General features: G+C 37.3%; 1 protein-coding gene across 1 annotated transcript; it reads left to right on the top strand.

Annotated features, from left to right (window-relative positions):
• The first annotated feature begins 679 nt into the window (after window positions 1-679).
• ncf1 (neutrophil cytosolic factor 1) lies at window positions 680-16,010 on the top strand. Its single transcript, XM_081366737.1, has 13 exons — window positions 680-749; window positions 2,100-2,384; window positions 5,733-5,944; window positions 6,115-6,195; window positions 6,688-6,763; window positions 10,579-10,744; window positions 13,010-13,071; window positions 13,168-13,290; window positions 13,480-13,587; window positions 13,694-13,811; window positions 13,932-14,045; window positions 14,151-14,314; window positions 15,574-16,010. The coding sequence occupies exons 3-13, from the start codon at window positions 5,873-5,875 to the stop codon at window positions 15,717-15,719; spliced, it is 1,230 nt and encodes a 409-aa protein (XP_081222863.1). The 5' UTR covers window positions 680-749; window positions 2,100-2,384; window positions 5,733-5,872; the 3' UTR covers window positions 15,720-16,010.
• Window positions 16,011-16,188: the final 178 nt, after the last annotated feature.

The raw sequence follows: 16,188 nt of genomic DNA, 5'->3' as shown, positions 1-16,188 counted from the left end.
AGTTTATGTTGTTACTGCAGGCAAAACCAATCATTTAAAACAGTATCTTAAAACTACTGACTTTGTATTAAAATGTATCTTTTTCTACCCTTTATTATATAAATAACACAGGAGAAGAGAAACTTTTTAAGTTTAATCCCAATTTATTTATGTAGCATTTTTATTTTACAATAAATATCATTCCAAAGCATTTTTAACAACCATAAAAAATACTACACACAAACAGACACATACAATAGGATTTTTTATTATTATGTATTTTTACGGTTGTCAACATCAAATATATAATATATCATTTTAACCTGTCCATTTTTCGTTAGCTGAGATGTAATTCAGATCTTGTATTGTAAGCATGTTTAAGTATGCTAGATGTGGGGAGGTTTGTGGTTACATATTTCATCATAAATCTTCCAAAATCCCCTGTGAAATCCTCTAGCTTGAGAAATGCTGTCACTGTGGTAAAATAACGTGAAAATGATTCTAAGGCTTTTATAAAATGTCTTCTGAAGCAGTGTAATATTTCATCAACATATGAGTCATGTCTGTTTCCAACTATATAATGATATCAGACTATAAATAAATCTGATAATTAAAAAAGAGAAACAAACCATAAAAGGCATTGACCACTTGAAAGAGACTGTGTTTTTACAATCGCTTAGGCTACTTCTCTTTTTCTGTAAAAATAAGGACCTCTAAAAGACACAGATGTGAACGTGAGGAACTGCTCATCGAGTATGCCGCCATTAACCGTAAGCCAACAATAACATAAGCTATCAATGACTGTAAATATTCATGTACATATTTATATTTCTCTATATTGTTATAACCAGTGTTGGGGTGATGCATTACAAAAAACACGAGTTACATAATCAGATTACTTTTTAAAAGTAACTAGTAGAGTAACACATTACTTTCAAATTTACAACAAAATATTTGAGTTACTTTTTCAAATAAGCAATTCAAGTTACTTAGTTTCCTGATTTATTGACTGACACGTCTTATGTCCCCATAATTGGGAGGAAGGTGCAGAGGCGTGTGTGCTGGATCATCGAAGGATCATGTCACTTTTAGTGTGAAAATGACGATTCATTTGCCAAAATTAGAACTTTTTTAGGGGGGATTAAAAAACAAACAAGCAAGCACAGCCCTGGGGCCCGTTCTTCGTACGTTGCTTATTACATCCGAGATCAAATGACACATCCAAGATGATATCATCGTGCGAATCATGATCTGGCTAACTCGGTTCTTCGAACACACTTGCCGGATATGATTAGTATCGCTGGATTGAGTCATCTGAGATAATTGCGCGTTCATGCGCTGGTTTAAAAGGGGATATGTATCGATAGTAGAAACATTGATCAGCAACGCTGCTATTGGCTGCTCAGCGTGGCCAAAGAGCGCGCTCAGTTTTTCTCCTACGCAGAGCAAGAACTAATAGTCGAAGTTTATTCGGAATTTTAATGTTTAATTAAAACGCCAGGGAACACCTCAAAGTCTGCAAAAGCCAGGAGAGAGGGCTGGCAAAAAGTAGCAGACAATTTAAATCCGTTAGAAGTGGCCATGTTAGATGTTTTTATCAGCCTATATTTATATAATATATTTATCCTATAATATATTTATTAGCCTATATTTTTGTATTTTAATAATTGCATAATTACTTTGTTCATTGTAATGTCAGAGTCACCACACTAGAACATGGGAACTAATAAAAGTGAAGTACAAAAATATTCTACATAATGGTAATTTTTTGTTATATAGTCTCTTTTATAAAAGGCACTGTTAAATAAATGGTTGTCTGTTTATAAAAGCAACCAAGAAAAAGGCTGAGAAAAAAAAAAGATCTTAGTAGCCTACACTGTAAAATAATTTTTGCTGCATTAAATTAAGGCCGTATAGTCATTTCAACTGTTAAATCTTGAGTAATGATGAATTGCTTTGACTTGTGAAAGTGAAAACTGATAAACTTATGTTAATGTAAAAATATTTTGCCATGAGTTATTGATCACATTTTTCCCGAGTGTAGTTCATTGTAATGACATTGTGTTTTCCTCTTTTGTGCACTTTTACATAATACACCAACACTTGTATCTGTTCCCAAGAAAGTGGTGGCTGAAACATGTGCAGTAAGTGGACATTTTCTAACTTTCCAAAGGAAAGAAAGTATAAGACTTTGTAATGTCCATTTGTTTCCATTGCACTGGACAGTGAATAAACCCTCTCAGATAACTGTCATATGGAGGCACTAGCCTACCTGCAAGTGCATTAATAGCTTTACTTAATGTATACTTGTATGCTTTATGGCTGCAATATAAGTTGCAGGATTCCACATCTACAGAAAGGCCTACAGAAGAGTCTGCACAGACAGAGGAGACATAGGCCTACAGGTGGGCAGTGTATAGCCAACTTTTCCTTTTTATTTGTTGCATGAGGCATGTGTCTAATATCTCTTGACCACTGGCTTTTCTTTACAAAGAACAATTGAAATAAAACTCAAGGAACTAAGCATATTTGTCTTTTATTAAACATTTAATGAAAAGTTTTTTTTTTGGCAATGTTGTGTAATATGGCACATGCAACAATGTCACAGGCCCTGTCAGGTGTGCAACCCCTCAGAGACTGAAATCTTCCCTTTAGTTAGCCAAAGTTCATTTCATTGTGTGCCCTTGTCCTGGAGCTGCATTGTAACTGGTTTGGGTCAGGGAATGGGGTCATAAAACACCTGTCTGCAGGCAGGAACATGTCATAATCACCTATGAAAAAATGCAGTTCTGTTAGGATCAGCATAAGTGTATGTAATACAGTGAGCTTGATATTTAATTGTGGAACTTTCCTTACCACTTTCAAATAATTTGCATAAATGTGAATCTCTGAAAATTCTTAAGTCATGCACAGATCCTGGCCATTTTGCTTTCACATTTGTGATATGGAAGATTTTAGTCAACTGCCTTTTTTTATTTGATATAATATTGCTAATCTGGAATATTAAGAATCACAATAGTAACTGGGCTGCACATTTACATTGTGAATCCCCTTTCTGTTCAAATAATCCCCTTTATTGAGGCCTTGGTGGCAGTCTATGGTAGCCTATAGTCTATGGTACCAATCAGTTAGTGAAGCCTGAGTGACATATCTGTAATCGGCATGGTCATGATTGTATGATCTTCATAAAAAAAATATGATAGCCAAAAAAAAAAAAAAAAAAAAAACTGCTTTAGCCTACAACATTGGGTCTTAAGTGGCTTGGAAATTCCACAAAAAAACACTAAAACTGTTTTTTAAACATAAAAGCGACAAAAAACGACAATCTCACGAATCACGAGAAAAAATATAGGCCTATATCTCAGAAAGAAAGTGCACTATCGCGCTGCGCTGGACTTCCCTGTGAATTAAGCCGCAGTCTAATCCTGTTTACATGAAATAAGCCTGCTCCCGAGCAGGTTTAAGTTTGCGCACATGTTGCTATGACAGCAAGTCCAGGATGAGCGTTGAAGAACCAAACAATCCAAGATCATGCCAAATCGCCAACAATCAAATCCAGCTAAGTGAGTTAGCGACGTACGAAGAACGGACCCCTGGTAAGGAAAAGTAACACAAAAGTAGCAATTCATAAACTATTACTTTCCATAAAAAGTAACTAAGTACCACAATAAGTTACTTTTTTTTAAGGGAGTAATGCTATATTGTAGCCTAATGCATTACTTTTAAAAGTAACTTACTCTGATTAAAACTCTAACACAATCAATTTATATCTCTAACACATCTGTTAGATCGTGTATGTCTATTTACTCTAAGTTGGATTGATTATAATTTACCATTCTCCACATTAGCCCCTTTCCGACCGGAGGAACCTTTTAACAGTTCCTAGAACTATTGGCTAAAGTACCCGGATGTCGGCGTGTTCGCACCGCAGGAACTAGGGACGATTTTAGTTCTAGGAAGGAACTCCATTTGGAGGAACTAATTTAGGTCCTACTTCAGAGTAGGGTCATATTAGACATTCTCTGGTAGGGTCTAAACCAGCACTATAGGAACTACCCATGACGTTAGTGTACGCTGACTGGCCGGCCGAACGCACGCGGAACACCAGCACCCGCCATTTTTAAAACAGCTAGAATGTAAACACACAGATTATAGCCTATATATTTACTCCAGAAACTAACTATACAAACATGGAAAACAGTGATATATGGGTCTCTAAACCTTAATGCTGAAGAGAAAATCCAACGCAACTTAGACAGATCGCTAACTAATAAACACAGAGAATGCGAGCATTGTTTGCTCTGGCGTTCTCAGCGCCGTCAAAATAAAAGTCACCATGCTTGCGTCACTCCCTTACTCCTCCTACCAGTTCCTATGGCCACTTGGCCAGTGCGAGCGCAAACAGAAAAACCGAGTTTGGGGAGAGTAGTTCATAGAACTGTTTAGAAATGGACAGTTCCTATAACTAAGTTCCTGTAACTATACTTGATCGGAAAGCGGCTAATCCGATAGCATCTGTCAAGTCAAGTCACCTTCATTTCTATAGAGCTTTTAACTATATAGATTGTTTCAAAGCAGCTTTACAGAGATAATAGGAAATTAAAGTAACAGAGATTGTTTTGGCTTTGCAGCAGCTCTAGAATAAAGCTAATGTCCAGCTAAAGTTAGTTTTGATTGATTCATTTCCGTCGCAACGATCATTAGTTCTTAACTTAGGGACCCGTTTAAAGTTCTTTCTGCGCAAACTTAAAAAACGCGAACCTGTGAGAACGCTGACGGCGTGCACATGCGTATTACGGAATTATCCCGACAACTTTTTATCTGTACCGAGGTAAAGAGAAGGGAAGGAGGCCTTCATAGGGAGAGACTAGTTGATACTTCAGGACTGCGTTGTTGTCATGTCCAGGCGCAGGTCCTTCATCAAATCTGGATATGGCCTGGATCCGGCGGACTGCGGTAAACCTCGGGATAAACAGAGAGACTAATATTAGTGTAGACACCATCCTTCTTATGATGCAATGAGTACATCAGGATTTATGGGAAGTGTTCCCGGTTCCGGCTGACCTAATCTATGCAGCCATTGAATTATAGAAGTCTATAATGTGTTATGTGTATGTTAGGTCAAAGAGATGTGTTTTTAGATTTGAATTGACAGAGTGTGTCTGCTTCCCGGACAATGATAGGAAGACTGTTCCAAAGTTTTGGTGCTAAATAGGAAATGGATCTACCGCCAGCAGTCGATTTTGATATTCTATCAACTGGCCGGAATTTTGAGATTGTAATAGACGTGGAGGACTATAATGCATTAAGAGCTCGCTCAAGAACTGCAGAGCTAAACCATTTAGTGCTTTGTAAGTAATCAGCAAAAAGAAAGACCAATACAGTAATTTAATTAGGAATTAAAGTTGTTTAATCATAAAAAGCATGGAATTGTTTGGTTTCCTTCTATGTTCCTAAATGTTCCTTTCCTGCATTTAAAAATAGCACCTAAATGATATTTTAGGTGTACATTTGTCACCCAATAATGTTGTGGAGATCTTTACCTTTTCTTTCTTTCTTTCCTTTCATGATTAAATGTGATTTACTATTTTCCATTGCATCCATTGCATGCATTACATACTATTTTGTATTATAGTGTGCAGTGTACATCATATCATTGGTTAATTATCATACATATAACGTTAACTACACTTACTGTAAAATGTTAAACACAGAACTATTTCTGGAATTTTCTATCTGTATTTCCTCATCAGGGTTTGTGGAATAGGAAGTGTTTGGTGCAGGTCACGCCTCCCACGGTCATAGTCCGTATAACTCTATAAAGCCCAGCGGTGATCAGATCATAACAGCTCAGATCATCATAACCCTCTAAGGTCAGACCTCTTTCTGCAGGATGGCTGAATCTTATGTGCGACACGTGGAACTTTTGGGCTTTGAGAAAAGATTCTTTCCTAGCCAGCACTATGTAAGTAAACTACTCCAAAATCAGCATTTCACATATGATATTTCATATTTTACACATTATTGTGGTGCATTGACACTGTATGCTATACATAATAAACGAGTGCTATGATGGTTACAATTATCATAGAGTGTTTTTTCTATAAGAAAAAAAATATATATTTTTTTCTAAAGGTGTACATGCTCCTGGTTAAATGGAGTGATCAGTCTGAAAAGCTGGTGTACAGACGCTATCCAGAAATCCATACATTTCATGTAAGTCTCTTTTTCAGTTTTCTACAGTTGAAAGTATGGTGGTAGAGTCTTACATTTCCCTTTACCTAACTGATTTAATTTTCATTGCTGCAAGCATTTCCTTTATTTGTAGTCACGCTTTGTCACATTTATATAGAAGTATGGTAACACTTTACAATAAGGACCCAATAGGGCATTAACTAACAATGAGCAATACATTTGTTACAGTATTATACAGTAATAAAAAAGTACAACTATTCATTATTAGGTACAAACCATTAAATAAACAACTTTTGGTTTTAAAAATGTATTAGGAAATATTTGCAATTAACAATAACTAAGATTAATAAAAGTATTTTTCATTGTTTGTTCATGTTCACTAACTAATATTAACAAATGGAACCTTACTGTAAACTTTTACCGAATGTTTTTCTGCAACATGTCTGCAACAAGTAAATAGATAAAATTGAATGCAAAAGCTTGTTTTTTTTTAACAAAAAATTTCCTTTACAGAAAACGATAAAGGAAATGTTCCCTATTGAGGCAGGAGACATTGACGTAAATGACAGAATCATTCCCACATTACCAGGTACATGCCTTTACTGTCACTTTTTACAGTAAATGTCTCTCAGAAAGAAAAAATGTTGCATCATAAATGATTTACAGCAGCTAAAGACCGGCCAGCAATAAATGTGCCATCATGGTGTGACAGTTTCATTTTTCAGAAAATACAGAAATAAGTTTTCGGTCTCAGTGTTCCAGAAGAGGAAACACCTGCTTCACGTCAAGCATATCAGACTGTATAGAGTTCATGAAAGCTGCCTAACACGTTATGTTAAAACCTTTTCTATTGGCATGTAATACAATGATTTACTTCTTGTTTTTTTTTTTTTTTTTTTTTTGAGTTTCAGTTCTGCAAACTATTTTATTTCATAGGGGGTATTGCAACGGATGCTGATAAGCTGTAGCCTACTTTCTTTGGACTTTCCAATGTTGCAGGAAAGATACAGATAGGCTATTGTAACATAAAAAGTGTCTTAAAAGAGTTTGTGCAACATGGTCATACCCCAGTTCCTGTATTAAGACAACACAAGTGAAACATTCCATCTGAAGATCGAACTGGATAATATTCTGAATGTTCCAATCCAACCTGACTTCTGAACTAATGCTGCCTGAATCTCCCAAAGTTTTTTTTCTTTTTCTCCATTCTGTCACCTGATGGAGTTTTGGTTCCTTGCCACTGTCACCTTTGGCTTGCTTAGTTGGGGACACTTAATATTCAACAATATTATTGATCAGCTTGCATAGACACCATTGAGACCTGAACTGAGCTGGACGATGACATCGCTGTTTTCTCCAGAGTGGCTATTTATATATAATTTTTTACATTTTTATTAATTTAGTTCATTTATATATATATATATATATATATATATATATATATATATATATATATATATATATATGCATCTGAGACGCCGTGTCTCTCTGTAGGCAAGGGCGTGGTTAGCTGGTACCCTCTGACAACCTGAAGAGGGCAGCACTTAGACGTTTTTACACCATATATTGTTGAATTAATACACTTTAAACCCAAAATGTAAAAAAAATATATATATATATTTTTTTTTTTACTTGACTCAATGAACAGCATTAATAAAGCCCCAGTCTTACAGATCATTAACATCAAAAAAGTTGTTTTAGGGTTTAGTTACCCCTTAACCCTCCTATTACCTTTGGGGTCAATTTGACCCCATTCAGTGTTTAACATCTCAAAATACATACTTTAAAAATTTTTTTTTGCTTCAAATTTAAAGACTTTTCCTAATTTAATGGGGACAACTGGGTAAACATAAAATTAACATGATGATAGGTTTTCAATGTTCTGTACGTACTTTTGTAGCATCGGTGTTCTTTGGGGTCAATTTGACCCCAGGCTCATTTTGCTGTATAAAACATATAAGAAATATAATTTTTTTTGTTGTTCACACATTGGTGATTAGGCACAAATCCCACATTTATTCTGGATGATATTGAGGTCATTATAAGTTGAGATTTTATGATCTTCAAAAACCTTCCCTCTGCTTTAGGGCCCTAACCTGACATTACCATATAGGACTTGAAGTATTGCGAGAACCACTGATAGTTCACACGATATAGTGGAGGGGGGAATCATAATTCTCACAAGAAATTAGATATTTCCAGTGCCAATTATATATTTCCAGGGAAGGGAAAACATAATTCTTGCAAGAACTTTGATATTTTGTTCCGTGGGGGAGGGGAAAACATAATATAGGGGAGGAGCAAATGTATGAAAGCTTCCACAGAAGCCTTATAAACCATTTCTCTTTGTGCTTTGTGAGCTCTCTCTTTATGCTCTTTCTCAATTGAAAATTACCTCTTAGCAAAGTTTTTTGGGGTTTTTTTGGGGTTCTATACGGACCTATTCGCCAGCAAGACACCAGTCGACCCGCCCGAAATGCAGGACGATGCCATACCAGCCATCCCGTCAGTGTTGACCAGTGAGGTCAGGCATGCGATCCAGAACATCCAGAAAGACCGGGCGCCAGGGCTGGACGGAATCGAGGCCGAGCTGCTCAAAGAGGGTGGACCGATGCTGTGGGCAGCATTGGCCAGCCGTTTCAGCCGCTACATGGCGCAGAAAAGAACACCAGATCAATGGCAGACGGCCAAGACAGTGCTGTTGTACAAGAAGGGTGACCGCGAACAGCTGAGGAATTATCGGCCAATCTGGCTCCTGCCGACCGTGTACAAGGTCTTCACCAAGGTGCTGTACAACCGACTAGCCAGGTAGTTGGACGAACAACAGCCACCCGAACAGGCCGGCTTCTGGTCTGGCTACAGCACAATGGACCACATCCACGTGCTGAACCAACTGCTCGAACGCTGCCGAAAGTACAAGATGCCCTTGGTACTGGCCTTCATAGACTACGAGAAAGCCTTCGACAGCATAGAGATCAATGCCGTACTGCTCGCCCTACAACAACTGGGCATCTCCTACGAGTACGTGGACCTTTTGCGGGAGCTGAACAGCGGATGCGCCACCAACATCACCTTGTTAGACCGGACACTTCCCACTTGAATGACAGGGTACAGCTGTGGCCAAATTTGAAATTTTTGCTGCTTCAGTTGTTATGATGTTGATTCACATTTTTCTAGATTATTGTGCAGAGTGATCAGTGGCATTTTACATCATTTCAAAAAGCTTTATCACAAAACCCCAAATTTCACTGTTTTTGTCCTTGGCACCAAATTACCAGCTAACATCATTTTACTAATCATATCATCAGCACATGATTGCTATAAGGAAGGAAGAAGTGCTTCCAATCATTGTGTTCTTCTGTTAGCAATGGTTTCCTCCAAAGAAAGATGGAGGATCATCTTTGCATCAAAATGGCCTCCATTTACCAGATCATCAAGAGCTTCAAGAATAGAGGTTCGGCTGCAGTGAAGAAGGCTTTAGGATGTCCCAGAGTGTCCAGCAAGTACCAGGAACTTCTCCTGAGGAATCAGCTAGGGAATCGTGTCACCACCAGTGCAGAACTGCTCAATATTGGCAGCAGGTGGGTGTGAGAGCATCTGCACAAACAGCGAGGCCAAGACTTTTGGACAACGACCTGGTGTCAAGAAGGGCAGCAAAGAAGCCACTTCTCTCCAATAAAAACATCAAATATTGGCTGAAATTCTGCAGGTAGTACAAGAATTGGACAGCAGAAGACTGGTGCAAAGTTAATGTATCTGATTAGAACATCTGGAAAATCGATTGTCCAGAGAAGAAAAGGTGAACGCTACCATGAGTCCTGTGTCGTGCCAACAGTGAGGCATCCTGAGACTATCAATGGGAGTGTCATATTGACCCCAAACTTGATCCTTGATAAAATATATTGTATAATATAATAAATAAATAGCTATTAAAACACCAAAAATATATATAATTTTTGAATTTTAGATAAATCAGTGACATTTTATAGTGATTTGCTAATTTGTCCATAGTCGTGCAATAGGTATTCTGGATGTATAAGGGGTGGGGGTGGGGGTGGGGGGTTGGTGGTGTTTTATTTAAAGGGCTATTTAAGTAGTCAACAAAGAAACATAAAGTACCTGACTTAAACCTTTGGGGAAAAAATCAAATTGTGGGGGTTTAAATTGGTGGGGTCAAATTGACCCCAGTGGGTAAAAGATGTTGGTAGATTTGAGGGTAACAGGAGGGTTAAGCAGGACTGTCACGCTATTTTCTTCCAGATCTGCTGCTGTATAGAAGAAACCAACTTTGTTGCATTATTATCCTGTTATTACTGTAAAGCTGCTTTGAAACAATCTGTATTGTAAATATAATCGATATAAATGAAGGTGACTTGACTTGATTTGTAATATAATCTCTCTCAGCTCCTAAATGGCTGGACAACCAGAAAACGACCGAGACGAGGCAGGTGACTCTTGCTGAATACTTTCGTTCCCTTCTCAACCTGCCGAAGAAGATCTCTCGCTGTCAGCTCATTTGTGACTTCTTCAAAATGCGGCTTGAAGATGAAACTCCACCAGCACCACACCCGTAAGACTGTCTGCTTAAACTCAGAGACGTGGGATAGTGGTTCATATTCTAATGCTTTAGTTTAAGCCAGCGGTTCCCAAACTTTTTTTCCTGCGCACCCCCTTCTATGTCCTAACCGGGTTGGCGCACCCCCAATCCCCACTTAAAAAAAATAACGCAACAAAACTTTGTTTTATCGCCATATAAAGACTCATGTTTAATCATGCGCAAATAACCAGAACACGCATGACAATAGCAACATCAACATCAACAAAGTTTCAATATAATGCAACAAAGCTACGCACAAGCTTCCACTTTTAAGAGGACGAGTGACAGACACAGGCTCAGTAGAAAGCACGGTTATTTTCAGCCGCGTAAAAGAAACATTGCAGCAATATTAAATGACCGTGGAGCTAGCATCATCATCATAACACAACGGTTATGGAAATTAGAATGACAGTACATTGAATTAAATTGCAATGAAGTTACAAACGATCCACAACATTAAAGAGAATAGGCTCCGAAATAGATAAAATAAATAAAAACGAGGATCAATCTGATACTTTTCAAGTGCGACAATAAAATTAGCCTTCACACGATCCACAACATAAGTAACAAAGAGCATAGGCTCAAACATAAAATAAACATCAATATTTTGAAAAATATTTTATATATATATATATATATATATATATATATATATATATATATATATATATATATAAAGAGCTCACCAAAGCTGAATTTGTTTGATCAAAAATACTGTAAAACTTGTAATATTGTGAAATAGTATTACAATTTTAAATCTTATTTGAATATGTTTCAAAATGTAATTTATTCATGTGATGTCAAAGATGCATTTTCAAAATCATTACTTCAGTGTCACATGACCCTTCAGAAATATGAAAACAGCTTAATATTTTGGAAACTATAATTTTTTTCATGATTCTTTGATGTATAAAATTTTCAAAAGAACTTCATTTACCAGTCGAAGACGGAGCCACTTTCTGCTCTTATGTTTACTCCGTGCACTGTCAAGGGCTTCATCATATTTGTCGTGGCAAATAATTCGTATTCGTCGTGGTCTTTGCAGCAATTATTTTACCGCAAATACTGCATCGCGCGCTGTTGGCATCGAGCCTGGAGAAATGTAGCCATACTTTTGATCGACTTTTCCACATCTTTATGATATTGTGTGTGTGTGTGTGTGTGTGTGTGTGTGTGTGCTCGCGTCTCATATGAGTAAGTGCGCGGAGAGTTTGTGTGTGTGTGCTCGGGACACATTGAGTATGTGTATGTGCGCGAGTTTGTGTGTTGTGCTCGCGTTTTATAATAAGTATGTGCGTGGAGAGTTTGTGTGTGCGCGCGCTCGTCTCATATGAGTATGTGCGCGGGGAGTTCCGCGGGTCTCGTGTGTGTAGAGTTTGCTTGTAGGCCTATGTGCGTGAGCGACTTTAGGTGTGTCGTTGTGCATTTCATATGTATTTGTTTTATCAAAAACTAATAAATTATAGTTTTTTTTATTTAAAATAAAAGGAAAAGGAATTTACAAAGGAAATGTTTACTGTTCATGTTTTTTATTGTATGGAAAAATCCCACTTAAAAAAACAGACCGCCATTACATTTTTCCTCTCGCGCACCCCCTGGTGGTAGCTCGCGTACCCCTGGGGGTGCGCGTACCACACTTTGGGAATCCCTGGTTTAAGCCATAGTGGTTATATGGGCAATGCTCAAATATTGCTCATGATGTTTGCTGATCATGTTCCCTCACAATCTGTTCTTACGGGAGCATGTCTATGTTCCCACAGCCCTATGTTCCCACAAATGGCCTACCCCTGACCCCACCCCTAAACCTACCCGTAACTGGGGTTTAGACAAATCGTAAAAAAAAAAATTCTTAGAAATGTGGGAACATAGGGCCGTGGGAACATAGGGCTGACCCCGTTCTTACGGGAAAACATTTGACTATAGGTGCCGATTTCTTATGAATTTGTACGATGTCAATCTTACAAAGATGTATGATTGTTAGAAAAACATACCCGTCATTGGGGTGTTAGAAAATGTACAAACGAGATCGTACGAATTCATATGAATTATCCACCAATTTGCCAAAACGTAAAGTAGTTACGAATTGCCATGAGATTGTGCTGTCCCTCCTGTGTTGGATCCTATCTGCTTTGTACCATGAATTAAAAAGGCCAGAAAAAAACATCTCACCTGCAAAAGTTGATCAACTTTTAAGAATTTAAGAATGCAGTATTTTCAGAAATATATTTCTTTCTATAGATACAAAAGAAACGAGACCTTCATTATGTCCACAAACAGAGGACGGAGCAACACCACATCAGGTGAGATCAGCTTTCCTGTTTCTGAAGATATCATTTAATTGCAAAATACCTCATGCCATTTCCCGACAGGTTTTATATCTGCTGTTCTTTGTTCAGAAATCACAGGGCCAATTATGCTTGAGAGCTACAGAGTGATTGCAGACTACAGCAAGAGCTCAAAGTACGAGCTCACCCTAAAGATGGGAGACATGGTGGACATTGTGGAGAAAAGCCAAAATGGTGAGGAAAATATCTATCCATCCATCCATCCATCCATCCATCCATCCATCCATCCATCCATCCATCCATCCATCCATCCATCCATCTAATTCACACACATACCTACTCATAATACCCTTATTTTCTTTCCACATTTTAGAAGAACAGTAAAGTGTAAAGGTGGTCTGATGTGTGATCTGATGTTTACAGGCTGGTGGTTTTGTCAGTGTGAGTCCAAGAGAGGCTGGGTTCCTGCTTCATACTTAGAGCCACTGGATGGAGCGGATGAATCCGAGGAACCAGAGCCTAATTATGAAGGTCAGTGTGTATTGCCATAATGCCACTGATATGAGTCCCGAAACACTATTTTGGGAGCGAGTAATTGTGCTGTTTGAATTATGCTGATGATATTTACCCACAACAGGAGAGCTCTATAAAACCATTAAAGGCTATAAAGCTGCCGAAGAGGATGAGCTGACTCTCCAGGCAGGAGAGATGATTGAGGTCATCCATAAGCCTCTAGATGGGTGGTGGGTGGTCAGGTATGAGTCAACTAATTTTTACTTCATGGTGTGTCATAACAATCGAAATGCTCGCAGTCATTTGATGATTCATAATTGAATCACATTCCTAAATGTCTGAAAAAAAAAATTCTCATGCAGGAAAGGAGACGATACAGGCTTCTACCCATCCCTGTTCCTGTGCAGGACGGGAGAGAAGAAAGAGGTGGATGCTGAGAGGAATGTGGTCAGTAGAGCAACACCACCACCAAGAAGGTACAGCAAAAATAAAACACCACATAGTAATAACTGAACACTTTGGCTGATCATACTTCACAAAATATCGAAATATGTAATCATTTTTTTCATTTGGGCCAACAGATCTACCATACGCAACGCCCAGAGCATCCATCCCAATGGACGTCGACGTCTCAGTCAGGACACCTATCGGAGACAGAGCCGACGCTTCTTACAGCAGCGAGGAAGACTAAACTCCCATTCCAATGTGACACGATCTCCACTGCAGGAGAGGAAGACTGACAGAGGTGTGTGTTCTCCATTAAGAAATATGTCTAGTGGCACATAGCAGACAGACTTGAATAAACAAACAACCAAACGCACACACACACATAAATTGAATATGTATATACACATATATTATATGAACACAAACTTTTATGTTAGATGCGATTAATCGATTTGAAATATAAACATTAATAAAATAAAATAATTAATTTAAAATTGATTTAATTATTATTATATGTGACCCTGGACCACAAAACCAGTCACATGTCGCACGGGTATATTTGTGGCAATAGCCAACAATACATTGTATGGGTCAAAATTATTGATTTTTCTTTTATGCCAAAAATCATTAGGATATTAAGTAAAGATCATGGTCCATGAATATATTTTGTAAAGTTCCTACCATAAATATATAAAACATTTATTTTTGTGAGTGAATGCAGCACAGTCGCAAACAGAAATGGACAACTTTAAAGGTGATTTTCTCAATGTTTCGATTTTTTTTGCACCCTCAGATTCCAGATATTCAAATAATTGTATCTCGGTCAAATATTGTCCGATCCTAACAAACCATACATCAATGGAAAGCTTATTTATTCAGCTTCCACATCTCAATTTCACAAATTGAACCCATGTGACTGGTTTTGTGATCCAGGGTCACATATAATGCGGAATAAAGTATATTAGCACAATGTATGATAGATAAATAGATCTGTAAATAGTTATATTAAACAGGACCATTGCAAATACATAACGTCTTTTTTGTAATGTTAATGTTGTCTAATGATTACATTTATATATTATTTTATATACATTTACTTTTTGGTTACACTTTACAATACATTTTCATCTGATAACATCAGTTACCAATATATTTTTACATCATTACTTGTTAGTGAATAAAAATGGTCATGCTCATAGTACATTAACTCATGTTAACTGATGCAATTTTTGATCTTAAAAATGTATTAGTAAACGTTGAGATTAACATGAATTAGAATTATTAGATGCTGTAAAAGTATTATTCATTGTTCGTTTGTGAGAACTAGTATAGTTCATGCATTAACAAATGTTAACAAATCAGGCCTTATCTTAGTCCTTATTGTCCTTATTTATTTATTGAATTATGTCCATTATTTCCTCACAAACTGACTGTTCACTTCATGCTTCTTTTATGTGGCTGTAAGTAACATTAATGCATTGCCCACCAGATATGTAGATCTGGTTGACAAAAATCTCAAACCTGCTGACATGCTGTATTATGTTTGTGTTTATGTAGAGAACATTGCAAAATCCGGCTCTCCTCAAGCAGAAGAACTGGGTAAAAGTATCCCAGTCATCCCTCCTCGGCCCAGTCCTCAGCTCATTCTGGAGCGCTGCACTGAGAACACATGCAAGAGAGTCAGCATGCATGAGGCCGACTGAAATGACTCAACGGAAATGTGCTAATAATGTTAACAGGCATTCAGATACTTACAAATAATCTGTTCATTCCTGCTTAGCCCAGAACCTGTTATAAGCTACGTTTGTGTGTGTGTTTTTATGACTTACTGTGTATAACCCTATTTTTAATGTTTCTGTAAACAGTGATAAATAAATAAATACATATTCATTTGCAAATGAAATGCGTGGTGATATGAAGTCAAAAAGAAATTGAATGTAAAATGTGTATGACTTAATTACTTAATAGCTTTTGATTAAACTCACTTGAACCCCCTTGCAGTTCCATTATGAACCCCAGTCTGAGAAACCCTGACGTAGCCTACTTGATGAGTAGGCCTAATATTTAATACACTGCATATTTTTGAAAACAATATTTTATATAAATCTTTTTAAGATCATCCTATTTAAATCAGTGATAAACGAGTTTGGTCAAAAGTTATCTAAAAGTAGT

This window comes from Scardinius erythrophthalmus, assembly GCF_964197995.2.
Source record: "Scardinius erythrophthalmus genome assembly, chromosome: 5".
Lineage (NCBI taxonomy): Eukaryota > Metazoa > Chordata > Actinopteri > Cypriniformes > Leuciscidae > Scardinius > Scardinius erythrophthalmus.
This window is presented reverse-complemented; position numbering and strand designations above follow the sequence as displayed.